The 27,954-nt window shown below is 43.8% G+C and overlaps 2 protein-coding genes across 2 annotated transcripts in view; one reads left to right on the top strand and one right to left on the bottom strand.

Moving 5' to 3' along the window:
• The window catches only part of LOC136364217 (broad substrate specificity ATP-binding cassette transporter ABCG2-like), a 249,788-nt gene that overhangs the window by 56,581 nt on the left and 165,253 nt on the right, over nucleotides 1-27,954 (top strand). The window lies entirely within an intron of this gene.
• Nucleotides 118-26,927, bottom strand: ALOX5 (arachidonate 5-lipoxygenase). Its single transcript, XM_066323926.1, has 14 exons — nucleotides 26,705-26,927; nucleotides 23,183-23,381; nucleotides 20,786-20,867; nucleotides 19,097-19,219; nucleotides 15,358-15,464; nucleotides 12,204-12,376; nucleotides 11,315-11,461; nucleotides 11,013-11,216; nucleotides 10,706-10,792; nucleotides 8,858-9,036; nucleotides 6,609-6,730; nucleotides 4,355-4,455; nucleotides 2,303-2,473; nucleotides 118-717 (listed from the first exon to the last, which is right to left on the bottom strand). Exons 1-14 carry the CDS (start codon nucleotides 26,852-26,854, stop codon nucleotides 538-540), a joined length of 2,025 nt encoding a protein of 674 aa, XP_066180023.1. The 5' UTR covers nucleotides 26,855-26,927; the 3' UTR covers nucleotides 118-537.

The raw sequence follows: 27,954 nt of genomic DNA, 5'->3' as shown, positions 1-27,954 counted from the left end.
AGTGATAAAACCCCATCAGCCATACCAAGAAAATTTTCTGCTTCTACCTTCATCCTGATTAGGATATTCACAATGGTAGTGAAAATACTTGACATTAATCAGACTCAAAACAATGCATAAACTTTACATATTTTAATTTTTTTATGTCACCAGTGTCACCTATTAAAAACAGGAAGGATTTTAAAATATGACTTGCTTATTTCTCTTGATACTATTTCCATTAAGTAAGTGAATCTGTAATTACATTGTTTTGACAAGTAGAGGGAAAGATAACAGAAACATGTCTATTGATTCTAAGATTAGTTTAAAAATCCTGGAAAAATAAATTTGTAACAAATTTGACCTACAGGGTTGTCAGTTAGACTTTGTTTGCAAGATTGGTTATAACCAAATTTATTTTGAAAGTTCAAATTTACTTAAGCAAGCTCTGATGGAGAGGGTGGGTTTCTTGTCCATTTCTGAAAAGCTGATTGAAGAAGCATACAACAGAAAAACATCATTAGCTGTACAGGCCTTCCAACTCTCCTGGCCATGTGCTCAAATAGCAACACTGTTGGGAATACGGTCTGGGGATAGGTAGTAGTAAGGAAGCTTTTTGTTCTTGTTGCGCTCGGTGATGGTGTTGACAATCTCATCCAAATTCTTGCGGAATTTCGCCATAGCCTCTTTCACCGGCCTCTCCACGAAGTGTTCATCTGGGTACATACCCAGGAACAGCTAGTTGAAAAACACCAAGAAAGTGTTTGAGAAAGCAAAGGCAATTCTGTTTCAACATTATGCCATTTGGCACACCACCACCCAGAGCCTCACTGTGACGGAGAGTCACACTTGCAGCTGCTGTTAGGAGCACGAAAGGACGAAGCAGCCAGCAGGAGGTTAAGCAGGAAAGCTTCTACTTTTTCTGACTTCATAATATATACAATTTTACAGACAGGAAAGCTTCTACTTTTTCCTGACTTCATAATATATACAATTTTACAGACAGGCCGAGATTGGCTACACAGGTAGCCACTTCTTCGACCTCGTTGGTGAACATCACCATCAATCATCTTTCTCTTCCCAGAGAGGAGAAGTATGTAAACAAAGATAATTTTTTAAAAACATACATTGTTTACTTGAAGCTGCGTGAGAACAAAATGCAAACAGTGAAAAGCAGGCAAACTTGAGGCAACACCTCACCTCCCAAATGTTTCTATTCAAGTAGTATTATCAATATTTAAGCTATAGCCTACACCTTCCCTCTATCCCTGGTTGCTTCTTTCCATCCCTGCATCTTTCTGTGGTGCTGGCTCAGGTATCTACATGGCACTCTACTGGCACTCAGGACTCTACATGGCACACCTGAAGAGACCTCATCCACTGAAAACCATGCACTTTTATTCAGGCCAGTGGTCAGCCAGACAAGCTTCCTACACCAGATCTCTGTATAGACACACAAACATTTATGCTGCTAGCATGAGAGGGGAATTCACAGCTAGAGGTTTAGAAGGAAGATGACTACTTCATTCAGTGACAGTGGAAGATTCTGTTGACTTATTACTGTCCTTCAGAGTTCAACACAACAGTGGCTTTAGTCAGCCTGGACTCTAAGGGTGCTCTGAAAAGTGCACTGCCAGTGTGCACACTGGCACTGCTTTGGGAACTTTGGGAACTATTACCACAAGCACAAGCTTCTCTGCTAGTACTGCTTTCTTCTTATAGAGAAACTGAATTTAAAATACTTTCTGCCCATCATCTTCTATTTAAGGATTTCAAAATACATTCTCCAGAACCCTTGTGTGAAACAACCAGGTACCTACAACCCCATTTTACATAAGAGAAATGGCTACAGAGCACACCTGCAAAGCCTTCTGTAGGCTTGTTTTCACTCCTCACCCACAAGGCACAAGCCAAAGCTGTAGTGCACATGGAGCAGATTTTCCAAAGGAACAGCACATGGGGACACAGTGCTGCTGCACCTTCTTCCCCAGTACTGCAGGGACAAGGAATGAAGAAAACCCTTACGCCTCTGCAGCCCTCTGCCTCCCACACCAGCATCCTTATTCAGCAATGTCATGCCCAAGCTTATAAACTTTGATTATGGCTGAGACAGAGTAAAAAAAAATACAACTTCCTGCTCAGAGCTGGTCTGTATCTAGCAGAACAGAGGCAAACCCACAGCACTGACACATCTCCACAGAAAGGTGAAAATGGCCAAGTCAAGCACAGAGCAGCACAACAGTCTCATGAGTCTGTGCAGTCTTGCCACGGCCCTCATGGTCTCATCTCCAGATGAGACCCTAGAGCAGGGAGGTTGACTTACTTCTTTGTCCTGGAATTGGCTCAAGGCCCAGACAGCTCCAAGATGCCAACAAGAACGTCCCCTGTCTGGTAGACTCTCCACAATTTGCTCAATTGTGACTGTCCCCTTTTCTGTTGGAGGAGGGCAGCGCATTGTTGGTGGGGCATTGGGAATCCAGGAACACCAGTCATACTGCACAACAGAGCAAGAGACCACAGTGAAAACCTACACTGGCTGGTATTTAGGAACACACCAAAGAGAATCAGGAGTTTGCCAACAAGGAGTTTGCTTCTGTAATATGAGCCCCTCAGAAGAGAAGATACTGAGGACAGGGAGATGCTCTAGAGGAGGGCTGGAGGTGACAAGGAAGTCCTTACTGTTTTGCTCAGGAAATCACAAAAGAGAGAGTTGGGTAATCTGAATGGGAGTATTTATTCTGCTAACCACAGGCATGTGCCACACAGCCTGAATTCAACAGACTAAGGCCTTAAATATTTTATTAAACAAGTTCCCTTCTAATAACCTGAGGCGATCGCCTTTACTCCAGCTTCTCTTTTCTGCAAGATTTCCTCCAAGAACATGCCCACAGTGAATGCCCATGTGGTCAGATACTAACAGAGATAAGGCATGCTGGTTCATCAAGAAACATGGAATACTGCATGCAGATATGGCCATGGTGAGTAGCAGACTGGGAACTCATAGTCACTTCTGGCCTGGTGCACTGCTGTGAGATGCTGATGTGTCATTTTGCCCCAGGTATGACCCTGAGTTTTGCCACCATCTAAGATGCTGCAGTTACAAGAACTCTTTCTTTCCCAAGCACTTTTTCATTACCTTCATACATATCCCATGCTCTGCCTGAGGGGAAGTGCACAGCCACCTCCTCCTCCCCTCAGCCCTCTCTGCCTTTTGGTTCCATGGCTGAAGATCCTTTTACTGAGGGCTGCATATCCTCTGCATGCCAAATTAAGAGATGGTTTCTTGGTGGTACTTGAACAGACACGATTTTCTGAGGGGGGCACTGGCAGTTGTCTCAATCAGTTGTAAAGACAAGTTAGAAGGGAATAGCTGCAGAAGTCCCTGGTCATGGACATGTCACAGCAATAGTGTGAGTTCATTAGACACCAGGTTCCAGACCTTCTCCAGGGCTCCTGAGCTGCAGGGGTGGACAGGAGGGTCAGCACAGAAAGTGATGTAGGGTATTTGGGAATAACCACCATAAGAAAGATGGTCTTTCTGCTTATCTCTGACATCATATCTCAGAGACCACCTATGCCTGAAGCAAGAACATGCAAAAAACCAAAACAAACAAACAAACAAACAAAAAAACCCCACCCATAAAATCATAGAATATCTCAAGTTGGAAGGGACCTATAAGGATCATCTAATCTAACTACTGCTTCTTGCAGAAATACCTAAAACTAAACCATCAGACTAAGAGCATCATCCAAATGCTCCTTGAACTCTGACAGGCTTGGAACTGTGACCATTTCCCTGGGGAGCCTGCTCCAGTGACTGGCCATCCACTCAGTGAAAAAGCTCTGTGGCTGACAAAGTGATTCGCTTAAATCACTGTTAAATCTGCTTTCCAAAATGCCTTGGTGTTGAAAGAAATAGCATTTGAAAGGTGTATTTGTTATCATAGTTTCAGGGCAGATATACATCAGTCAAGGCAGGCAGAGATAACACAGGTTATCAGTATGTGACATATCAAGCATCAAAGAGGAAGCTCAAAGTTGTCACTCGGTTTGTAAACTCAAGAAATGAGCAGCAATGCCATTTAAATACTTCAAAGATTATTCTCGTAATAAAATCAACAAAAACAAAAATGTGTAAGTTAGAACCCCAAATCTGATCTTTGGTACATATGTAGGACTTGAAATGCCTTTCTCAGCTTCCAAATTACTTCAGTTTCCACAAACTTCACAGGGATTTGTAGATGTCTCTGCAGTTATTTTGACCAGAAAAAGTAATGTAATTCTGTACATCTACTGAAAAATGCTTCTCAGACCCTGCCCTGGTAGATGTACCTCCCAATCCAGAAAGAAGAACAGTCTTCCCATAAATTCCTACCTGACCAAAATTCACAGCTGCATGTTGAGCCGATGTAGTGAATATGATCACTGTGAGATACTCTGCTAGTGTCTCTCGTGTCCTGATCATCTTAGGGAATCCTAAATGAGGGAGAAGAAAAGCTTAACCCAGCAACGAAGTAACCCTGCTACTCAGCAGTAATCAAAAAACATGGGTTAGAGGGCCATGCAGCACTCACTGAAGAGCAGGGCATTCTATGAATCTTGCTGTGTGGTCTAACAGGAGCTCCTCAACCTCTCTGTGCCTGGGCTCTGCAGCTGTAGAAACAGCCTTCATACAAGTCTGTGAGCCATCACCACTGTTTGCAAAGTATGTGGTGTTCCATAAGGGAAAGACAAAGTATAATTATGCCTTTAAAAAACTGTGTTCCTGTCCTACCTACCCTGCAGCAAGGAACTCCCAGAGTCCCCAGGGCAGGGGCTTCAGATGCTCCATTTTTCTTCAGTCTGCAGTGCAAGCAGGGTTCATGCCAAGGAGGAAGCGACCATGTGCTTGTATTTATAAAGGTTTGAGGTTCAGCAATCAAGTGTATTGCAAGAAAGAGTGTAGGGAGAGTTTATTCGCTGAAACGGGAAGTGAAGAAATGAGAACTTCTGAAAGACAAACAACAGAATGAGGAACACAAATAGTTGCAATAAGCTGCATTTGAAGGAGAATAATCAGAGTTATATAAAGAAAAAACAGAAAATTTGAGGACTAGGGAAATATTTTGCAACCAAAGCAACCCCAGGCCTGTATCACTCCTATCCTCACTAAATCACAGTCCTGTGCTGTACCCCCTGGCCCAGCCCAGTGTGACCACAGCTCCCAGTATACCTACGGACAGGGGCAAGCTGTCCCTGTCCAGGCTGCCTGTGCCAGCTGCTTCACATCTCCACCACCAACCTGATGCAGATGTGAACTCAGCCTGCGAGAGGGAAGAGGTACCTCTGGCCAGACACCAAGCCCTAAGAGGAGAGGATGCACTATCCCCTCCTGTGTCCTGCTATTCTAAGGACACTGTGCTCATTTTTAAAGGAGTTTGGCATTCTCCCAATCACAGCAGCCCTCCCAGGGAAGAAACAGGTGCCACAGCCTCCCTCATTTAGCCTCCTCCCATTCTTTACAGACCCCGCCAAGTCTCCCTTCTCTATGATACAACCCTTGCAGGAGCAGCAGTGGCAGAAAGAGATGCTGCAAGCCTGGTGGGTTCCCCTTCTGCAGTGGCAGTCCTCCCACCAGTGGTGCTTGTAGCATCCCACCCCAGCTGGAGCCCTGGAAAGGCTCAGTACTTGTCTCATATCAAGATGCTAGTTCAAGCATGAAGTTCTTACCAGGAGGAACAACATTTCTAAGTTTTTGCTAAAAGACAACTAGACAAACAAAAACAAACCTTCGCCTGTCCAGGCAGATAGAACCCAAAGGCCTTTTATCCATCAGAACACAATGATTGGAAACATCACAGTTTTGCCTGGACATCTGGCACTCCAGTGTGTGCATGCAACACCAGAGCCATCTGCCCTAGGTCACTGGCCAAAAGGTGTAAATCAGACCAGACAATAGGAAGAATCCCCAGCCATCTTTAGCCCAATCTATAAATTCCTGAAAATCTGCTTGGAAAAAATGTGAGTGGAAGAGAAAAGCAACATATTTAGGGAACGACAGGGGAGTATTTACTCAGGTGGGTGAACTGAGCCATGTTATGGATGAGAGCTCTCATGGCCAAGTAATGGTTTGCAAGAGAGGTGAGAAGAGACAGAGTAAAAGGAAAATATTTCTTGGAAATAGTTATGAGCATCTTTTCTTGAAGAGTAAAACAGTTCAGTGATGACACAAATGCTGAACAAATGTGATAGGCAGCAATATACTCCTGGGGAGGTCCTCACATGTTCTTATTTGGTGTGAGGTTTGGAGGAGAGGATCCAAGGGACCTCACTGCTCCTGATTTCTATCAGTCTGCCTGGTGATTCCAATCCACACAGACACACCCTCTAATGCTTAAAGCATGAGCAGACAAAATCAAAGGACCTGTCCCCAGCGTAGAGAGAATACAGGAGTTGCCCAAGCTGATTATGAGAATCTGTGTCAAAGGAAGGAGCTGTCTCCTGAGAGATGGCCTGAAGCTAGGGTCTCACAATAAAACTGAGCATCTTCAGGCCAAGAAGAGAGAGGGTCTGTAACTTGTGCTGTGCACTCAGCACTGCTGTCAGCAGGGACTGGACAAGCTGCAGACCCGGCTGGGCTCACACCTTACCTGAGGCTTTCACACCCCTCATTCCATAGACGTAAATGTCTTTGACAAAGGCCTGGAGTTCCACATCCTCACACACCACCTCGTCACTCTCATAGTAGATGTGAATTACATCCTCTGCAAAACTGCAGACAGGAACAAATGGACAAAACAAAATGAAAAGAAGAAAGCAAGTCTGCCATTCCAATCTGCATCTTCTGACCTTGCAGATGCTACATGGGGAAAGAGAAAAGGGCAAGAGAAGGTCTCAAAACCCTCATATCTCCATCCTACAAGCAGTGGGAATGAACAGAAGCAACTTCGATCCATTTAGGACTGCAGCATCACTTCTTTCCCCAACAAAAAGATCCTGGACCACACTGCAACCTCTGAAAAATCCTGTGCACTTTATTCTCTTATTTGAGGCTTTGCTCCTGCACAGGCCTCTGTCATCACATCTACATCCTTTCCTCACTCCATACAGACTTCCTCTTACATATCCACTGGGCAGGGGGGCTCCTGAACTGTGATACTAGTACCCTTCCCTTTATGTGGGACACTCCAAAGCTTCCTGAATGCCAGTAGTTGACCCCTCCCACTGGACATCCTTTTTGTGAGATACTTAAGTAGCCCAGGAAACTTCTCCTGGGAAGAAGAGGTTTAGACCTATTTCCTATGCCCACAGTTTACAGCAGACATTTCCTTCCTGTTCAGTTCCTCTTCTCAAGATGCCTCTTCCTATAAAAGCTTCTCCAGCTAGCTCACCTCTGAAAGAAAGGCTCTTAAAACACCAACATAACAGAAGCAATTTTGAAAGCTGTGAAAACAGGTAATCCTGATTTCCTGAAGAACTGCAGTTCATGACTGAATGACTGGTTAATGAAGCTGTGCTGAGATACTCTGTTAGCTCTGCAGGCACCTTGCTAAATCTCTTGCTAAATATTTTGACAACAACCCATAGGGTGAAACACTCAACTGCAGAAGCTCACTGATGGGATTAAGAATTGTTATCCAAAAAAGATTTATCCCTTAATAAAATATAAATTTATACAGTTCATAAATTTATTGCAATTTGGAGACTTTTACAAATCTATCAATATGGTTCCTTATCAGCATGACCATGGATTCACAGGTCAGGATCTCACACACTCAAAACACCCACACCATTTATAAACAAATGATTCACAACTCTCAGCCATATTTGAGGCAATGTAACCTCATCCTCCAGCAAGGGTAATATACACAGTCACACTGGACTGAGCTGACTAAGTACTACCTGGTATTTGAAAGGCGTATCTCAATCCACAAAGAAAACATAGGAAAGAGAAGGAGGACAAAAAAATGGACTACATGAAGAAAACAACCACAGCAAAGTTACTGCTTTTTCTCTCAAATTGGCACTCACAATTGCAGGAAATATTGCAAGATAAGCCCTTGACGAAACACAGAGAAAACACGGGAGACAAAGATGTCCCCAGAACTTCCAACATTATGCTTACATCATAAAACTCCTACTTTGTGAAAACAAAAGATCTGATTTTTAATAAATATGCTTTTCAAAAGTCATGTGATCAGAAACAGCTGCATATTCAGTAAGCAACTTGCGCAAAAATATGTTTGTCAAATTAAATGCCACTGCAGAATAAAAACCATATAAACCATCCAAAGCAGTGTTTCAGATCTGAAAAGGAGCCACGTTTGTGTGGTTGAGCAGCCTTGCAGTACCTCTCCTTACTTGGCATTGCTGCCCTTCCTGATTAAACTCAGGCTTTGCAATTTTAAGAAAGGTTTTATTCCAATTGGTTTAAACCTAATTTACTGAGTTTCAAAAGAGAACCGTCATGGAAGCCAAGCTTATATTTTCAGTCCACAAGAACCCTGATGAGCTCATGTGGCTAGCTCAGCGAACTGAGTCCTCTCTTGGCTTGTGCATAGCTAAAAAAAAGGACAACTAAATTCCTTTTGCAGGCTAAATTCTGACTCATTAAATTTCTGTGAAATCCCGTAGAAGAATACATACTTGTAAAGGGTCCTCTGAAATACAATGCAAGAAAACACCACTGAAAAAAGCAGGAATTAACACTCTTTCAAGCGTGTGTGCTTGACTAAATATTTTTCCTCAGATGAGATACACTGGATGGAGAAGGCACTATATGACTAACCAGCCCAGATATTGTTTACAAGATGAGATGAAGATCAAAGTGAGCAGGAAAAAAATCGTGTCTGTGTCTCTGTGACTTTATCAGCCACTATCTAGAACTATGGTCTTTTACCTCTTTATAGCTTCCCAGACCTTAATGCCATCATCCCGGTAATAGTAGTAGGGGATATCCTCTTTGCTGTCCATTCCTTTAGCTTTCATCTCCGCAGGGAAACAGAGGGAACTATAAGTCAGATCCTTCATTGCTTTCTGCACCATTTGTACATGTCCTCCTCCACCCGTAGCATTTGCCTGCAGGAAGAACAGCCAGATGGGAACAGTAGGAGATCACGTTTCCTTTGTGCCAAGACTGGCTTTAAAATTTTGCAGGATATGGGATACAGAATGCTGGTGAATCTGTTTTCCAAGAAGAAACCACATCTCCACGCAAAGTTCCAGCAGAGGTCTACTGGAACTGTCATTTTGACTTCAGGGATTTCACACCTCTCCTATGAATCACTGTGAATATCCACATTTGCCCCATAGGTACTACTTATATTGGAATACACTAATAAAGTACAGCAACATCAAAGCATGGCACTCCCTGCAGTCTTATGCTCCAGAACCAGTGCAGGTCTGAAGGAAGGCAGCCCTGAGTGTGTTAGAAGAAGGCTTAAGTTAAACTGCCAGTGCTGTTACAGAGTAGTTTAGGAGCAAGTTTTTAGGGATGCAGGCTACCCTTAGTGACTCTCGAAATAATGCCAGGAGATCAATCCTGCTGGCTTGCTACTAATGACAAATGGCCAGGCTTTCAGTATATGTTACACTGAAAAACACAGCGCGTCCACAACAGATATCACTGCAAAACTCTTCAGATAATTACTGCACCAGGAGTTCCCAAGAGTTGCTTTTTCAGCATATGATATAGTGTTGTGGCAGTTGTGACCTTACATTTACTGTCCTCTGGCCCATTGTTTGTCTGACAAATTCTGGAACTCCAGGTCCTTGCTGGCAGGTCTTACCGACACACTCATCCCACGTGCATGGGGTATGGACAGGATCCCTTCTGTTCACAGGGATGCAAAGTCTCCACAGTCAGCAGTGGAGTATAGACAACAAGGAAAGGATTCTGGATTTAACCCCTCTGTTCTGTTTGGGTGGAAAATTCTTAAGCAAGGAAGCTATTTTTGGCCTGGTGCCAGTGGTATAAGGAGGACAGAGGTATCCTGAAACACAGGCTCCCTCTTCGAAAGGGCTTCTGAAATCTCTGCAGACTACCATAGCATGCCCCTAGCATGCTGTCACAGAAACTGCTGTGTGCCAAGCTGTTGCAGTTCCTAGATGCAGCATTCCACTTCTCCCACCGAGCTTGGTGTCATCTGTGAACTTACTGAGGATGCATGCCAGCCCTCACCCAAATCACCAATAAAGCTCTGACATACAGCCATGTTCCACTGACTCAGATGAAGCTGAGATTCAGTCCTAGCAGGTCTGCTGCTTATGGCAACTCAAGAAGACAGTCTGGAATCCAAGCACACTCTTTGTGGTTTTAGAAATCTGTCTTACCTACATGTCTTTCTGTGATGAAAATTTTCATTTGCAATCACAAATCCCTTTGCTCACAGAGGAATAACTGAGTATTTAAAAGAAGTTGGGGGCTTTAATATGTGGACATATACACAGGAATTATGTGCACTCCTACATTATAACCCAAAGGCACAGAAGGAATGGGGGAGATACAGTTCTGGTTTGGCTACACAGAGGTGAAAGATAACATCTTTAGCACAACAAGGCATTAGATTAGTTCTGTGTGCCTATTTCTCGGGTGGTATTACTTATGTTTGCCCTTTAGTAGAAACATCAAGAACAAGGCAGTATGTGATGATTAAAGGATATGTACATATGGAAACATGAAGAACAAAGAACCATGAAGAACAATAAACTGACATGAACAATGAAGATCCACAAGGACTTTGCCTACCTTGTCAAAAAGGCCACATTCACAGATAAGCTGTTCTCGAGCTTTGGTATTGATGGCTATTGTGAACCGCATGTGTGGCACCAAGAGCTGTGGAATGAAACAACGAAAGAAGGAGAATTCTCAGATTGAATTCAACAGCAGCCAGATGTAAAGTTTGAAGTCCTGGTGGCTTAGCTGTATCTTATCTTGCAGGGCAGCCAGTTACACTATTTCATCTGAACGATCACCAGAACTTCCTTTTGGTTTGTCCAACTGATGTGATAACCACTCCAGCCCACATGCACCCTCCCTTCATGCAAGAACTAACCTTGAAGAGGGGATGTACAGCAGGCAGCTGCCGGAACATGGCTATGCTGAACACCTCTGAGACTAAGTGTGTCCGTAAGAGGTGGGTCACTGTCTGGTGGATGTGGAAATCAGACGAGCGGACCCAAATTTTAGCTAGAAGCCAGTCGTACGTGGCATCTGAAGGAAGGAAGATGGGATTGTCTGGTCCAGGCTTTTGACCAAGCTGGAAGATATAAAAAGAATATGAAACCCCAAGTCCTTCATGTTTAAAATGAGACAACAAACAATGTGGCCCTCTAAAGACCCTGACAGCAAGCCCACCTGGATTGCAATGGGTACAATTTTTTTCTCCAGATTCTTATACAGCAGACAGATGGGTGCAGCCAAGTACTGTATCGTGCATGGGTCTGTTTTATTGGCATCCACGCCATCAAGCAGCTCATAGTCCACAATGAAAATGTTTCCTTGCTGTGGGGGAAAAAAAAAACCCAAGAACAAAACCCAAACAAAACAACAACAACAAAAGAGAAGCATGATGTGTTTAAATGATATGTAAGCAGCTTGGAAAAAAGGAATGGGAAGTCTTGGCCAGAGACTGACTTGAGCCTGGTGGTTACAAGCAACCCCTGGCCCGCCCTTGCTAATGGCAGCCCAGAAATGATGCCATTGAGATAGCAAGTACCATTGCACAAACTACATGACTTCTGCCTGCAGTCTGGCAGCCAGCCTTTCAGCAAAGAGCATCCATGTATTTGGTACTCATGCAGTGATACTCAGATGCCAGCAAGTTTCACAGTGGCAGCTGAAGAGAACACTGTGTTAATCGTACAAACAAAAGCAAGGCACCACCCTTGTCAACACTTCTTCAGCATGTTAGTGGGTAAGACCCTAACAGGAAAGAAGAGGCACCTTTCTCCTCTGAGGCATTGAGTCAATCCCTAACCTTTCAGAGAAAACCAGTGAAAAAGGACTGTTCATCTCCCAGTTACAGCTCTTCCACTGGACCTGGAGACAGGCATGGTCTGCAGCTCCAGGACAGCGGGAGAAAAGCCAACAGGAGCACTGCCAGTCTGCAGAGACAAGCAGCCTTGCCATGACCTATCACACGTCCTGAAGAGAGGAGGTGTAGCTGAAGGCAATAAGAACAGACTCTGGAGACCGGAGGATGTGAGAAGGAACAAGCAGAGCCCAGCCTGACCCAGAGCCATACCTTCACTTCCTCCTCCAGTGTCAGGTTCCTCTCCAGACTGCATTCTACCATATCCATGGTCACAGGCAGCTTCTTGGGTATCTCTGTGCACCTCCGGATCAGCACAGGATTGCATCCATTCAGGAACTGGTAGCCAAACATAAAATCTTCCCTCCAGTGTTGCATCACATATTCTAAAGGAAAAAACAAGCCTACAGCATCAATATCTCTGCAGCATCAGTATTTACTGCATTGTAGGGTTCCGCCTTTCCCCCTCACCTTTTTGTTATACTGCACTGCAACTCTGAATAGAGAATGCAGCAAGAAAAGGAAAAAGGTGACAGATTTTTAAGAAAAATCATTGAAGTTAAATGGAAAATTTAATCCTTGCCTCCCACATTAAGAAGAATTAAATTGATGATAATTTGTTTCTCCACGTACAGAAGCAATGAGGAATAAAATATTCCACTTTAAGAAGAATAGTCTCTTCATCTGTAAACCACCTTCTCAGGTCTTCCATGAAATTTCTAAATCCCCCTCTTCAAACTCATAGGGAATGCACTACAGAGGGATAAATTCAAACAGAGGAGGCACAAACAGGAGAAAGAAAATAAACATCAATGTGTGTAGGGAAAGAACAGCAGTGGCTGGAGCAGTTCTTTTAGCTAGAGCTGCGTGAGGGAAATCGGGGAGGGTTTGGACTCCGACTCAGTAAAACTCCTGATTTGTTTTTCTGCTTATTTGACTTGTTTTCCCTTTATTTATTTTTCAATTGCTGACATAAACCCAGATTAACATCTCAATAAAATTCTAGTTTTGGATACTCCATCTCTTTATTATTACATATGTAGTACTATTGGATATTTGCTGTAGTTGCAGTGTTCTGTTTTGTAATGTCATGTTGTCACTTCAGTTAATATGAAAAATCCCACTGGTGTCTTGAGGGGAAAAATGAAGGTAGCAAAGTTTTCCACTACTGCCAAGTTTTAAACAAGGCAGGACTTTTTCTGAAAGTAATGAATTTTCCCAAAAAGGGTAAAAGGATTAAAAATATAGGCCCAAAGGGAATGCAGTGATAATTAAAAAAAGTCTAAAAACCCACAATGCTTTTTCATAAAGCTGAAAAAAGTTAAGTTTTTATTTTATTTTATTTTAACATTTACATTACCTCTATCAACTGCCTAATCAGTCTGGAGCTGTATCTGAAGTCTATTTAAAAAAAAAAAAAAACCAAAAAAACAACAAAACAAAACAAAACAAAAAAAACACCAAAAAAAAAAGAAGAGCGAATCAGCACCTTGGACAGAAACTACATGACTGAAAAATGCCTTGAACCACCTTCTCCATTATCCCTGTTTCTGCCAAGGCTTGCAAAAAAGCGACCTGATTTGTATTAACATAACTGAGACCGATGCTTAATGTTTAAATGTCACAGAATTGGAGCCTTCCTCATGGGTATGGAAATGTTATCAATGAAATTAATTGTAGATCGTATCTAATTCTTGTGTTGAAAGTACTTAAGGAAGCAATCTTATTAAAGGTAAAAAATTGCTGTAATTAGTGTCTAACACTTCTGCCATCTTGTGTGCTTGGGTTTATCCCGAGAAAAGCATAATTGTTCTTATTTCTGTGAATTGATGCCCAGGCAGCCTGAAGAAGAGTAAAACTTCAGAGGAGGGAAAACCATTTTCCTCTGCAGAGTCTAAACAGCCAATTCACACCCATTCAAGGAGTCACACATTAACCAATGTAAACCAGCTGTGCACCCATTACATCAAATAATACAGAAAGACAAAGTAACCATGGACGATACCAGAAAGTTGGGCCTGGCTCACAAATTGGAAGCTCCCCAATCCATCGCTACGGAAATGGCACCGTGAACTTCAAAACCCCTGACTGTCTGCAATTCTTTTGATTGGGTTTTTAAGTAACATTTAAGATTTATGCATTGAAAAGGGTTAAAGAAAAGCAGCATTTTGTCTTTGATATGTCAATACTACATGAATAGATTTTTTTAACAGAATGAAAGATACTGCAGAAACTGAACGTCCTCAAAAGCAAAGTGAAATTCATACTCTCAGACAGGGGTTTTTGTCTTCTAGTAAGAAGATGTGAGTATGAAATGGGAAGCACAGGAGAATTTTTAATGCAATATGCATAAATATTCTGACACATTTTTGGTAAGTGACATTTTGGACAAAAATCACAAGCTTTTTCAGGTCTAGCTCACACTAATTTCCAGTAAGAAGCATGGTTCCTTGGACTGTGGTGTGATGACTTATCCCGGCCTGCACCAGGACCAGGTGAAGAAGTTAAAATTTCCAGGTCCTTCCCAGCTCTTTGCAATCCACCCCCAGATCTGCAGGCCTAACAGCAGAGGCTTTTCTATCTGGAATGATTTCTGTCAAAATAACCCCTGTGGGGAAAATTTTACCTCTGAAAAACATTTGAGCTGCCCCAAGTCACTGACACAAATGGCCCAAGAGAACCAGCTGAGAAGAGCTACAGGTCCGTGACAGGTACAGGTCTTAGGACAGGAGAACCAAGGCACTGGTACCCTCTCTGCGTTGCAACAGGGTTGAGAAGCCAGGACTTTTAGCAGCAATGCAGCTGAGCACATGGCTGGGATATCAGGCAACAGCCTTTGATCTGGACTGTGTCAGAGACAAGAGGGGTCACCCTCATACTTGCCCTTGACAGAGAACATTACCAGAATTCCCTTTTTGGAGATTTTCTGTGTATTCAGATGAAGTGGGACATGGACAATCAAACTTTCAAAAATGCCTTAACAGCTATTATGGTCTGAAAAGCACTCCCACTAAGTTTCTATAGGTTTAAATGAAAAATACTTATTAAAATCTGTCCTACAGGACTTGAACATACTTGAAAATAGATTTCTAAAAGACAAAAGAGACCATGATGCCATGATGCCCAGCTGCCTTGCCCTGACCTCCAGCATAGCTCAGGACAGAGAATGGCACTGACCAATTCCCACTAATTCTAGTTCTTGTGAGATCATAGGTTTGTTTTTCAGTCTTGTGGGTAGATGGTGTCTGAGATTACAGTTTATTTACTGGAGAGCAGAAGAGCCACATCCATCCTAATCAGATGATCAAACAAGACAACTAATTAGTCACCCTATGACGCAAACACGAGCAAATGCTGATAAACTCACCAGAGATTGTGTTGCTGATTCTGACAAAGATCCTCTCAAAATCTGCAAAATCACTCCAGGAGGACTGGAACATGTGCATGAAACGGTTGACATAAAGATTCTCCATCCTAAAAATAAACCAAAACAAAATATATCTGAAAAAAATAGTCTCCAGCTTTCTCAATACCCATTCCTATTATTTTCCATGCTTTTATATATCTAAACACAATGAACTTCTAGTAATGGAATGTGGGATTGGTCACCCAACAGAATTAATATTGCAGGCTGTACCTTTACATGCAAGACTGAAAGGCACATCAAGGGCCCTACTTCTACTATTGCATTACACAACTCCATTCTAGAATTGTTCTCAGCAGCCTACAGTGACAGTGCTTTAGGACTTCTAAAAACTGTAGTCAGAAAAGCTAGTACTTCACACACTGCCAGTGGTTGGCATCAGCTGGGACTGCTGAGGGCACTACTAACACCAGTTCAGAAAGTGGTACGGTGACACAAAGAAACTGAGAGAGATGCACAAAGTCAGAAGATAATCAACCCAGGATCAGTCAGCCACTATTCCTAAAAAAAGGAACAGGTCCTGTAAGTATCTACATGACCAAGTCCCGACTGTATCTCGAAAGTGTGAGGCCTGAGTTTTTGACAGTTTTGTATTTACTTGAGCTGCTGGATAAACCTGGTGCTCACATCTAACCTCAGAACCCAAGGCTCTTGGTTCCAGACATCACATGAATGCAGTGGGCTGGGAGCCAGAAATATCTGACTCCATCTGCTAATTCATCAAATACAGCACAGCCAAGCAAGTTCCCCTCACGTGAAATGACGAGTCCTAAATTATTGCATAAATGCTAAACATCTGTTATTAGATGGAAATCATTTAGTTTGACTAGAAATCAAATAATGAATTTGAAAAAGAAAGCTGGCTTCCCACTAACACTTCAAACACACAAATAAAAGCACACACAGCACATGAAGATATGCAGGGCAGACAACAAAGTGAAGAAAAGTCACAGTATTGTGCAAGAGCCTCCCAAAAAGAATTTGAAGAGAATCTCAGGAGGCTGGATCAGCAAATGTATAGAAAAAACTGGATCAGAACTGCCTGGAGAGGACTGAAAGCCTGGAGAAACAAGCAGTGGTTATCTGGAAGGAGGGCTCTAGACCAACATGACCACAATGCAGACAAAGGAGCTGCTTCTGCCCAGATGGGATGCATGCAGAATGGGCTGCTTCTGCTGCTGCAGATGGCAGTCAAGGGTAAGAGGTGGAAACATGTTTGGAAATAAAAATCACACAACTGTCTAGGATAGAACAGCTGATGGCCTCTCCAGAGGTCTTTTCACGCCTGACAGGGACACAGAATTACTGTACAAGGATCAAGGCAAGGGTAACTGCTGGGCAGAACTTTCTGGATAGGGATCAGGTATCTGAATCACAGATGAGCTTCAAGAGGCAGCATGACCATCGCCAGAAGGTCAAATTATTTTAAAAAACAGAACTCAATAGCATGAGAAGAGTTATTTAAGACTGACTCATTTGAGAGTTTCCACTAAAGGTCCTGCAGAGCCTCTACCCTCCTTCAGAACTGCTCTAGGATTAGAAAACATTTGACATATAAGCAGATACGTACTGCTCCTCTCCTGCCCAAGACACTCTTCCTACCTGGGGCTACTGACCAAACCAAGCTGTAGGCACAGCACCTGGGATCACAAACCTGCTGTGTTGTGACCTGCTGAATGCCAGACACACATCCATTCTCAGATGTTTCAAAGATTACTTCCAAGAGAAGGAAGTTCTTCACATTCCCTATCTTGGAAAAAACTTCCAAAGGACTTAGAAAACAAAAATCTATCCTCCTCAAGAAATCAAGTACTTGGAAGTCTATGGCTTACACTAGAAAACCAGAGCAAGGAAAAAAAAAATGCTGCTTGTAGAACTTCATCTGCCCAAATGCAACACTGGTCCAAAATAGCCACACAAGTCTGCATTTCTGGCACAAAATCCAGGCTGAGAGTTTCCATTTGCTAGGTAGGGCACGTCAGTACCAGACACCTTCAGGATTATCTCCACCTACACACAATTAATCCTTTAAACTTACAGAGTTATCTACTGTCAATGGTATCTAAAGAGCCAAACCTTGCAACAGCATAAAGAGAATGTGAGACATATCTCCCTTTAAGTTCATTCTTCCATGTCCCTAGAAAAAGGGCTTCCCCCTTCCCTCTTCCACTACTCCCCATGTCTCATATAACTCTCCCAGCTCTCACATAGTCCCTTAAAAGTGCTCCTTGCCCACTGCTACACTTTGCAGCTCCACACCTGCCTTTGGGTTTCCAGACACACGTCTCTGTCTTTCTTCCTACTGCACTCAAACTGAAGACAGGCCCCATGCCTTCCCCCGTATTTCTCCACTCCATTCCCACAAACAGTTGTTCCAAACTCCCAAAGCACATCAGGGTAGCTAGATAAGGGCTATCAAACTCTTCCCCAAAGATTTTCACAATTCACTAGACCAGAAATATAGGTCTAGATTTTTTAGCCAAACTGCCAGACAAGAAGCACTGCCATTGCTTGCAAAAATCTGTTTTGCATCATACCAGTTATCCAGAATGGCTGGCTGTCAGCAGTACAGTTTCAGGTTCCTATTTCATGGGGAGGGCCCCTTATAGCCAGTGACAAAGATAGATGTCCCTGCACTCTGTTGAGTCACTTCCAAGTTTCACTTGGCAGCGACTCAGGACCTCTGACAACATGCCACAGCCTGGCAGGATGGGATTGCTGGAAGGGAAATGCAGCCTCTAAACTGCTAATGCCTTCTAATGGCAAACCTCTTGTTTCTGGCATTCAGGTGCTGCTTCTCCTGTATCACTCAGATCCTCTATATGAGCTGGGAAACAGCTGCTTTGCCGTGGCTAGCACCATGCTGATTTGACTCTTCTGTCAGTAACGGAATTCAGCTGCAAAAACGAATAAAATACCCAGAATACTCTGACATGTCTGATGTCACAAGTCTGTCTTGTGTCAGACTATTCCACCACCTGATAGTACGGTGGGATATCTGAGACTGTGTGATATTTGAGACAGCACAGAAGGAGACTCACAGGTCAGAGAGGTCCCATCTGGCTCACTGACACTGTACTACCCCAGAGCTCTGCAGGACTGATTATTTAGGCTCATCCAATGGCCATCCAATGTTTTCCTCAATGACATGACATGTGCAAGCAGCTGGACAGTAACTTGGCTGCCCCAAGCAGGTTACATTCAGGTCTGGATAACTGATGAGCTGCTCGGAAGAGATTTTCTGCAGCAGGATGTCAAGGGTGGATTGATAATGATCTTATGTTTGTATGTGACCAAAAGATTTCATCACTGCCAACAGTCAGAGGAGAAAGGTATCTCCAGGGGCAATGCTGAGAACTGAATGGAAAGCTCAAGGTCTCCTGTAGTCCTGCTGATGCTTTTCACCACCAGTGTCTCCTCCTTCTAACTACAGCCAAAACCATGGCTAACAAGAATGCAGAGGCTCAGTCAGTTCCCAGTGTGGAAAAACTTAAATATTGATAACTAAAAAATGACGTAACAAATCCATTAAATTCCTACTTTCCTTCTTCGATCGGCTGCTGATCCAGCGCCTGGAGAAAATAATGCAATTCTGAGATTCAATGAAACCTAAAAGGTGATCAGATCCTTACCCTTCCCCAAAAGAGATTCTGTACACTCCTGAAGTCCCACAAACACTTACGCTTTCGTGTAGTTCAGAATGAAGTCAATTCCCTTCTCATTGTCAAACTGGATGTCACGAGGCAGTTCACTGTGAGAATGGGCATCGATGCTCAGGGGAAAGCCTGGATGCCACTCCTTCCAGCTGACAAAATAAGAGGGGTTTGGTTAACCATATAACCTTAGCAACATAGGAGCTGTGTCCTTAACTTCACTATTTTGGTGACTTACTGCTATGAAAGAATTCTGTGTCAGACTCAGGCCAAAATGAGTGATTTACACCACACCAATATATACCCAAACCCCACAGAATCCTGAAGCAGACTGGAAGGCATCTACATGGTCACCTACCTTCATAAAGCGTGAAGCAACTTAATATCTGTGATATTTCTACACATTTGCTACATTTGGTTGAAACTGGCAGTAGCTTTAAATGTATTATGAGGGGAGGGGACAGAGAGCTGCCCAATGCATGCTTGGGACGACGCTTGTGCAGAACTGAGATACAGCAGCTAAAACTACTCAGGCATGCATTTAGATTCCTTCAAAAGACACTCTCCAGGAGTCTTGATTCAACTGTTCAACTTTGTAATGGCCATGGCACACATTCTTTGCCCCATTTTTATTTCAAAACAAAAGAAAGTGAATTGTAAAGAGTACAGTGTCAATGGTATTTCCAAACTGCCTGCCACACACAGACTGCATTGTGTACTATCAGCTATGCATCAGAATTTTAAGTAGCTATTTCCCTGAAATTACAAATGGTTTTGCCTTCCGTCTTGCATATGTAAATAAAATTTTGTGGCACACCTCTCTTTGAACCATATTTTCCTCTGCTCTATTTCCCATAATTTGTAGGGAACAGTTTTCCTTGTTCAAATGAAATAAACAACACCAAATAAACAACACCAAAGTCAATCCATAAATTCTGAATAGACCCCTGATACTTACACTCTCAATGAGGAGATACAAGCGCAAGAAACTTTTGTTATTTTAACAGAGCATGTCTCTAGCAAAAGCTAATGTCTAATGCCTTCTGAAGTTACCCTCTGAGAAAAAACAGAACTTTCTCATTACGACACTGACTAGGAAAAAATGTCTATAGCAACATAATATATATGATATGTATGTATAATACATATGTGTATATATATGTAAATGTGAAATATGTATGTATAGTACACATATGTGAGATTTTTATGTATCACAACTGTGTTCTGTTAGCACATTCCAGTTCATTCAAACAGGGCCTGAAAACAGCTTTCCACTGCACCCTGGTGCAGGAAACAACTCAAGCTAGCTTGGTGCAACAGCCAAAAAGGCCCAGGAAAAGCTGACATGTTCAGATCATGTTCTAAAACTGTAGTACTGCTTGTAATAGGCAAATGAAATATGCCTTCAAATATTCCTTGAAAGCACAACAGTGTGCCAGAGGGCCCACACAGAGACTGTATCAGTGAATTCCCACTGAAGTCTCCCAGACAGGCTTATCTGAGGTACAAACATCTCATAATGCCACTTGCACCAGGATGATCAACACTTTACAATGAACTCCATCTAAGTAAAAACCAGATGTGGCCAACATGGTAACTTAGGCTTTCTCTTAGCCACTTATGCACCAGTTGAGTAACTACAAGCATATGATGATGTGAATATACTCTGCCAAACTGTGACCTGATGAGGACAGACCCTGGAGCAGTGGGAAACTCACCGGTACATTTTCTGACGGGATTCGAGCTCTTTGCGTCTGTGCTGCTTGAGAATCTGAGTCTTGTCATCTCGGGGGAGCTTTGCTGTTAACAGGGAAAAGAGACAGGGTCATGAGTTTCCTCTACCTATCACTATCCAGGTGTTGAGAAGGAAAGTAAAGTTTTCAAACCTTCGAACTTCTGATCTATACCTTTACAAAGTTTCTGCAGGAAATGCTTACATGATCCAATTTAGTACTTTTGAGTAGACACACAGGTCCTTAGAGAATCTGTGGAAGAAGATAAGCTCCTGACTTGGTGCTTCCTAGGGGAAATTAGTTTATGCTAGAAACATCTGCCTCAACTGCATATATAAACCCTTGATTTCTAATGTAGACACTTGCTGTACATATCTAGTGTTTAATAGTCTGAAGAGGGTCATGGGAACTAATTTTACAGTTCAGTATCTACAGGAATTTCCATCAATAAGAGAAGGCACAACATTATTCCAGCTCATCTTCTCTGCTAAAAGACATCTCCAGGAAACATCTCCAGGTTTCTCTCCTTGAACAATGCTCTCCCCTGTCAGCTTGGGGCAATAATCACATCCTCCAGTCATGAGAACAGAAAGAAAAAACAATGAGACTTCAGATCCAGACATTTTGCTCTTCTGACTATGAATTCAACAAAACATCAAATAACACAGAGACTTCCTTAGTGATCAGAGAATGGGGAAGGTATGAGACTCACTTTACATACACAAATGCGGAGGCAGATAAAACCAGCAGGAGTTTCATGATAAAAGCTGTTTGGGGTTGGAAATATTAGAGGTAATACAACTGATAACATATATGGCTAATGGTGTCCAGGTGGTTGTGTTCAAGTTACCAAGAGAGTTTCACCTGCTCTTGTCCTTTACCTCACCATATTCTGAAAGCCTTGCAAAGCTGCCTTCCATGGAAGTGGTACAGTTGTTATAAAGCAAATTATGAGAAACTGAAAGACTAAAAATAAACTGTGGGGGTGGGCGGAGCCCCAGCTGCTTTGCCCTGGAGAGAGCTAAGCTGAGGAGTTAAGAAAGAATTTTGCAACTTCACTCAGAGCCCCTAAGACAAAAGACAAACTTTCTAGTCACGGCGACCTGTCCGGAGACCCACAAGCCCCCTCGGGATCTTATGTAAATCTGTTACAATTGATTGGTTTTGTACCCTTTTCCTCCCACCCTGGTGTCCCATAAAAACCCCTGGGCTTCCTCTGGTTGGCAGAGGTGACCTCGTCCCTGGACCCCTTTCGCTGGTACCTTTGCAATAAAGTTACCACCTGCAGAAATTCCACACCAGACCTCTCTCTCTCTCATCACGGCCAGCTAAAAGAGGGGCAAACTCACAAGGGCAGGAGCTGAGAACACTGAGCTGAAATCACTGAGCTGAAAAATCACTGCTCTGCCCTCCTGCTGAAAAGCCCCTCTGCCAGCTGAGGAGCGCCCTGACCCCCCAAGAAGTTGTTTCTAGCGAAACATCTTTTGGGGGTGGTTGTGGCTCTCTGGGTCCCAAGCGGTGGACCCCTCTACCAGCTGGAATAATAAACTAGCACACAGTTGTCATTATAGGACAAAAGACTTCAAACAAAATGCCCCAGCCAGGAGTAGCCAAAAATGTAAGGGGAATATAAACATTTATTTCCTACCACCTCACACTTGTTTCAGCTGTTTTCAGGCACTCATGCTGCAGAACACTACAGTAGCAAACATACCCCAGGTACCGGAGAGGGGAACAAGCAACCATCAGCAACAAATATCTGCCCAAACCCTGGTCACAGCAAGTAGGTATCAGAGACACTTAAAAACACTTTTCTCAGCTGGTCACCATTACTTGGAACAGTCAAATCCATCACCCTACCTTGTCCTGAACTTGCCAGCATGCAAAGGGAATGAATGAAAAGTAAGCTGCTGCTTCAGTATGCACCTGCTGAGCAACTTTGGGACTTTATTTCATTCTCATGAAAACAGGACAATTTGCACACAATTAATCACGGGCCACTTAAGAGCTTAGTATGAAACTAAGGGAACACTAATTCTAATCAGATCAAAAGGGCTTCCAGCAACGGGGATGTGGAGTAGTCAAAAATTTGGCATTAGGGTCAGCCTTCAAATTCAGGACCAGTGCAACAAGCCAGTGTTAGGACTCTTCCTTGTATGTTCTTCCCAAAACATCCAACCCAATTGCCAGTGCAGTTTCTGAGCCCAACAAGCTGCTCAGAAAGTATTCCTAGTAGGGAAAGCCCATTCTCTAGGATGCAGAAGGGGACTGGCAGTGGGTCTTCATCGGAGAGAGACGATTGGGAGGTACGTAGATAAAAGGGAAGGAGAGATGAATAATTCCAGGTGTTCTGCAGGAAATCTGGTTTCTAATAGTTCTCACCTCTTCCATCTCGAAGGACAACTTCCCTTTCATCTGTAATCCAGCGGTAACATGGGAACTCCAAATAGTCACCCACTGGTGTTTTAACAGTGATATACTTAAGGTACCAGTCATCCTTATACCAGTATTTTCGTTTCTCAATTTTTATTAGCTGAATTTCTCCAAGGTCTTCTTCCACAGTCACATCATAGGAGTCAACCTGCAGAGCAGAATACAGCCAGTGATCCACTGCACATGCAGGAAGCACCACCAGCACTACCCAGGCACACCTAGTCTTTCCTCACACAGCTTTCAAGCTTCTTGTGGGTAAAAAAAGAAGTCCTATTATTGGACTGCAGTGCAACAGAAAGATGAAAAAAAGTACAAACAATAACATGCAAAACACTCCAGAAATGGAGAAACGTTTTTGGATGCAACCTAAAAACAGCATTACTCCTTGAAGTTTTTGCAAGTCTTAGAAAAACATGCAGGCCATGAAATCATTCACTACTCTCCTAGCAATAGCTGAAGGAGGTACTGCTCAGGCACAGCTACTCGTGCAACTGGAGTAGAAAGATGTTAAAGAGATTAAAACATTGGACTAGGAATTTAGAGACCTCTGTGTGTTAGTTATGTGTTCTTCAGACTAAGGACAGTATCCAGATCACCTAAATCCACTTTACCTTTTGCTTCCTGGTCTTCTTCAGTTCTCCCTTTTTAAAATGAGGACGATGGTACATTTTATGTTTGTACAGCTAAAAATTGGACATTTTATGTTTGTAAGGCTCAGATGTACAAAGGAATTTAAGTACAATGTCACACCTAGAGATATGTATACATAAGATTTACATTAAAGAGTGATATGAATCAGATTCAAGGAGCTGATAGAGATGTCACATTGACAGCCAACTTTCAAAAGAAACTCATTCCCCTGGTAACAACCTACATTGCCTGTACTACAAGAGCCCTTAACTAGTTACTGTTGATGTAATGCAAAAAGGACATGCAATTAACTTAAATAACCCTGGACGTTTTTAATCCTTTTATGATCATCACAATTCCAATTTTAATGGCAGTTGTGAAAGGGAGGGCTCCCTCCTGGTACCTCACACAGCTTCTGCTGCCTCCAAGCCAGCACTGCCATGGGCTCACCTCAGATGACAATTTTGTTAATACAGTAAAGGTCTGTCAGGTTCCAGAGAATGTATAAGGTACAGGTAAGAACTGGCACTTGATTACTCAAGGTTTCTATGACATTTGTTGTACAAGGTCCCTTGGTAAACACCAGGGTGGCTGCAGGGTGAGCCAGAGATGCAAGGAGCTTTTATACACTTTGAGGGCAGAGTGAGAGAACAGAAGTAATGAAGACTATTGGAGTGTCCAAACTCCTGTACCATCCTGTTCAAGCAATTTAATCTCACACAAAACCTGTGTCTTCTCTCTTTTTGAGAAGAGATTCCTACTGACCATTCTTATATTGGAAAAAGGATAGCACAGACAACTCTTCTTTCTTTAAGTACAAAGCTGTAAGTAGAAAGAGCTGTATTTCCTTTCTGGAAATAAATGTTAGTACTTTTCTTTCAACAGAAGCAAAAAAGCAGACGAAAGGGGAACAGGAAGGAAAGAGAGAACTGAGGGACCATAAAACCTTGAAATCCCTCAGCACCAGAGGAATCTACTCAAAAGACACCATGCAAAGAAAAGAAACGATGACTTTCAATGATGCCTGTGTCCAGAGCTTGAAGTAAGTCAGAAGAAGTACAACTGAGCTACCACTGTACAAATTCCTTCAGGCTTTTCCACATACTTTTCCCTCAGTCAATATTTGCCATGCAAATCTCCTACTCACATCTGGCCCATGCCTTCTTTAATCACATCTAGTAATATGCCTAATTTGCAACAATGCAAATGAAGACATTAAAAGGATAATGGAACTACAGAGCCTGGCCCAACATTTAGAACCCTCCCCTCCCCTGCCCCATACCTGGAAATTACACAGCAACTTACAAAATAATACTACAGAAGTCTGCTCATCCACTAAAAAGTGGTCTTTTAGAAATGGATTAACAATTGAATTGCTTTGCAGAAAAAGTTATAAGATGGTATTGAAAGAAATACTAAAGGCAGACATGTGGAAACAATTGCTACATTTTGCAAACCAGTCAAACTCAAAGTCTTCTGGCCTGCTTCAGGTTTAGTTTTCTGGTTCTGTATTGCTATTTTTCTTTCCTTTTCCCCTTGCACAACATATTGTTAAGACACAGTGTTTTATTGCACAATGTAACCTGAACAGGTGCCTGGAAAAACATGCTGCATTCCCCAAGAAAACATCTTCAAAACCAAAACTTAGCACATTGTACTTCAAGTCTCCAGTGAGACAGACACTTCACAGAACACAGACTTATTCTGATGGTCCACAATAAATACATGCTGGAAAACTGACTGCTACTACTGTTTAATAATGAAAGAAAATTAACTTCAGCAGCAGCGGCTGGTAAATACCTCGGGGACCACAGCCACAGATGCCATTAACACCTCCTCAAAATGCTGACTTGTGTTAAGTGTGTCCATGATGTTTAACACAGAAGAGACCATAGACTTAATCCAGGCTGCGAACCACATGGTTGAGAAAAAAACACACCTCAAGGCAAAGCAGCATGATGACAGGGAAGACTCACTTGTAGATGTGGTGGTGGTAGGTCTAACTTCCAAACTTCTGAATAAGTTTTTAAAACTTTCGAAGTTGTTACTATCTCATCGGACCTTCTAGAAACTGTGAGTTTGGTTTCCAGGTAAAATACACATTTTGGAAAGGGGAAAAAAAAAAGTCTATTATTTCCAGAGTGGACAATAAGCAAACAAAGAAACGCCATTCTAAACCAGCGCTCAGAGTATAAGCAATTACATTTGGATAGTCCAAATACGGTGACAGCACCACAGAGAGGACAGGGCAGAGCAAACAGCAGAAATCTGGGTTAAGAAGAAGAGCACAGCCGATATCACATCCACAACTTCATTCCCACACATTCACGCTGGTTTTCAGCTTTCGCTGACGTTGCCCTACACATTTCTCTTGCCAGGAATTGCAATTCCCACTATATGCTCTCTTACCTTTTTGTTTTAATTCTTTGGAGATAACAGGGCTCTGACTATTAGTAATTACCGACCCTAAACATAACCTATCAACAGGAAACACACGATTTCTTTTTAGTATTTGCAAAAAAAGTAGGGGGAGCTCTGAAAGCCCACTGTAAGTCGGAACCAAAGAGCCCCATCTTCACTGACGGCAGCCAGGGCTAGCTCCTAGGGCAGGGATGCGGGTGACGGGCGGCCGGGGAGGGCAGCGAGTACCTCAGTCTCCGTGTCCCCCTCCGAGAGCGCCGGCACACGGAGACAAGAGCTTAAACAAAGTCCAGCCCTGCCCGGCCCCTCGGGGCGCTGGTCGGGGACCGGCCGAGGCGCCGCTGATGCTCCACCGCCCGCGGCATCGCGGAGGGGAAAGGCGGCGGCCGGCGCGGGGCCGGCGGAGCCCGCGGGACTCACCGCGCCGCGCTCGAAGTCGTTGTAGAAGGGCTTGTCCAGGAGGTGCCTCTCGCTGCAGCCGTCCGTGCCCTGCAGGGTCAGGTACACGTAGTCGTCGGTGCCCGCGAACCACTGGGTGCCCGTGGCCACCGTGACGGTGTAGGACGGCATAGTCCCCGCGGCTGGGCTCCGCCGGAGCTGCTGAGCGGCACTCCTGCCTCCGCCAGGATCCTGCCCAGCGCCTCCTCCCCCAGCGCACGGGGCGGCTCGGCGCTGCCCGCCCCTTCCCCAGCCCGGCACACCTACCCCGGCCCGCCTCTGCCGCCCGGCTGCCCCGAGCCCCTGCCAGCCCTGCCCCGGGCCCCTGTCCTGTCCAGCAGCCCCGCACCCGATTCCCAGCCCTGCCCCGGGCCCCTGTCCTGTCCAGCAGCCCCGCACCCGATTCCCAGCCCTGCCCCGGGCCCCTGTCCTGTCCAGCAGCCCCGCACCCGATTCCCAGCCCTGCCCCGGGCCCTGTCCTGTCCAGCAGCCCCGCACCCGATTCCCAGCCCTGCCCCGGGCCCTGTCCTGTCCAGCAGCCCCGCACCCGATTCGCAGCCCTGCCTCAGCCCTCTCCAGCCCCCGCTCGCTGTGCACCAGCTCCACGCCAGCACGGTTTCCACAGCCCTCCACGCTTTACTTTCATCTTGATAACCTTCCACGGTTTCCCAACTCTACTCAGCGTCCAGAGCTCTCGACCCTGCAGCACAGTGCTCCACACAGTGTTCCTGATCCTGCCAGGCACAGCTCCGTGTGCCTCACCGCCTCTACACTTACAGGGTTTCATCTTAAACTGCTCTGCACTCTGCTATCACTTCCAAACCACCCCAGTGTGCAGGCACACACTCTTCTGTGTGCTCCTTACACTCACACTGCACTGACACTACACACTGTAAATATCCCACTCTCTTCCTCATCCAAAGTTACTCTGTCACAGCACCACAGAATCGTTAAGCTTGGAAAACACCTTTAAGATCATCAGGTCCACTCAAATTCATCAGTAACCATATCCTCAAGTGCCATATCCTCATTTTTTGAACACTCCCAGGAATGGTGACTCACACCATACTGCAGCCTCATTCTATTCACCAAATGTTCAAATCTGTGTACAGCTGACACTTTCCTCAGGGCTAGACCCCTGTATGTGCCCGTGCTTTATTCCCTGTATTCCTCTAAGCTTTTGAAACACCCTGCTTTGAATTACTGTGTGTAACACCGAATACCAGCATGTC

This window comes from Sylvia atricapilla, chromosome 8, assembly GCF_009819655.1.
Source record: "Sylvia atricapilla isolate bSylAtr1 chromosome 8, bSylAtr1.pri, whole genome shotgun sequence".
Classification (NCBI taxonomy): domain Eukaryota; kingdom Metazoa; phylum Chordata; class Aves; order Passeriformes; family Sylviidae; genus Sylvia; species Sylvia atricapilla.
The sequence above is the reverse complement of the archived record's forward strand: the minus strand, read 5'-3'. Positions and strand labels throughout refer to the sequence as shown.

Excerpts from the sequence above, each read along its gene's own strand:
- ALOX5 (XM_066323926.1), bottom strand. The coding sequence starts at position 26,854 with ATGCCGTCCTACACCGTCACGGTGGCCACGGGCACCCAGTGGTTCGCG. Across the intron at positions 15,465-19,096 it reads ATTCTGAACTACACGAAAGC|GATGGAGAATCTTTATGTCA; the intron begins GTAAGTGTTTGT and ends GTTTATTTTTAG. Across the intron at positions 2,474-4,354 it reads CAGCTGTGAATTTTGGTCAG|TATGACTGGTGTTCCTGGAT; the intron begins GTAGGAATTTAT and ends TCTGTTGTGCAG.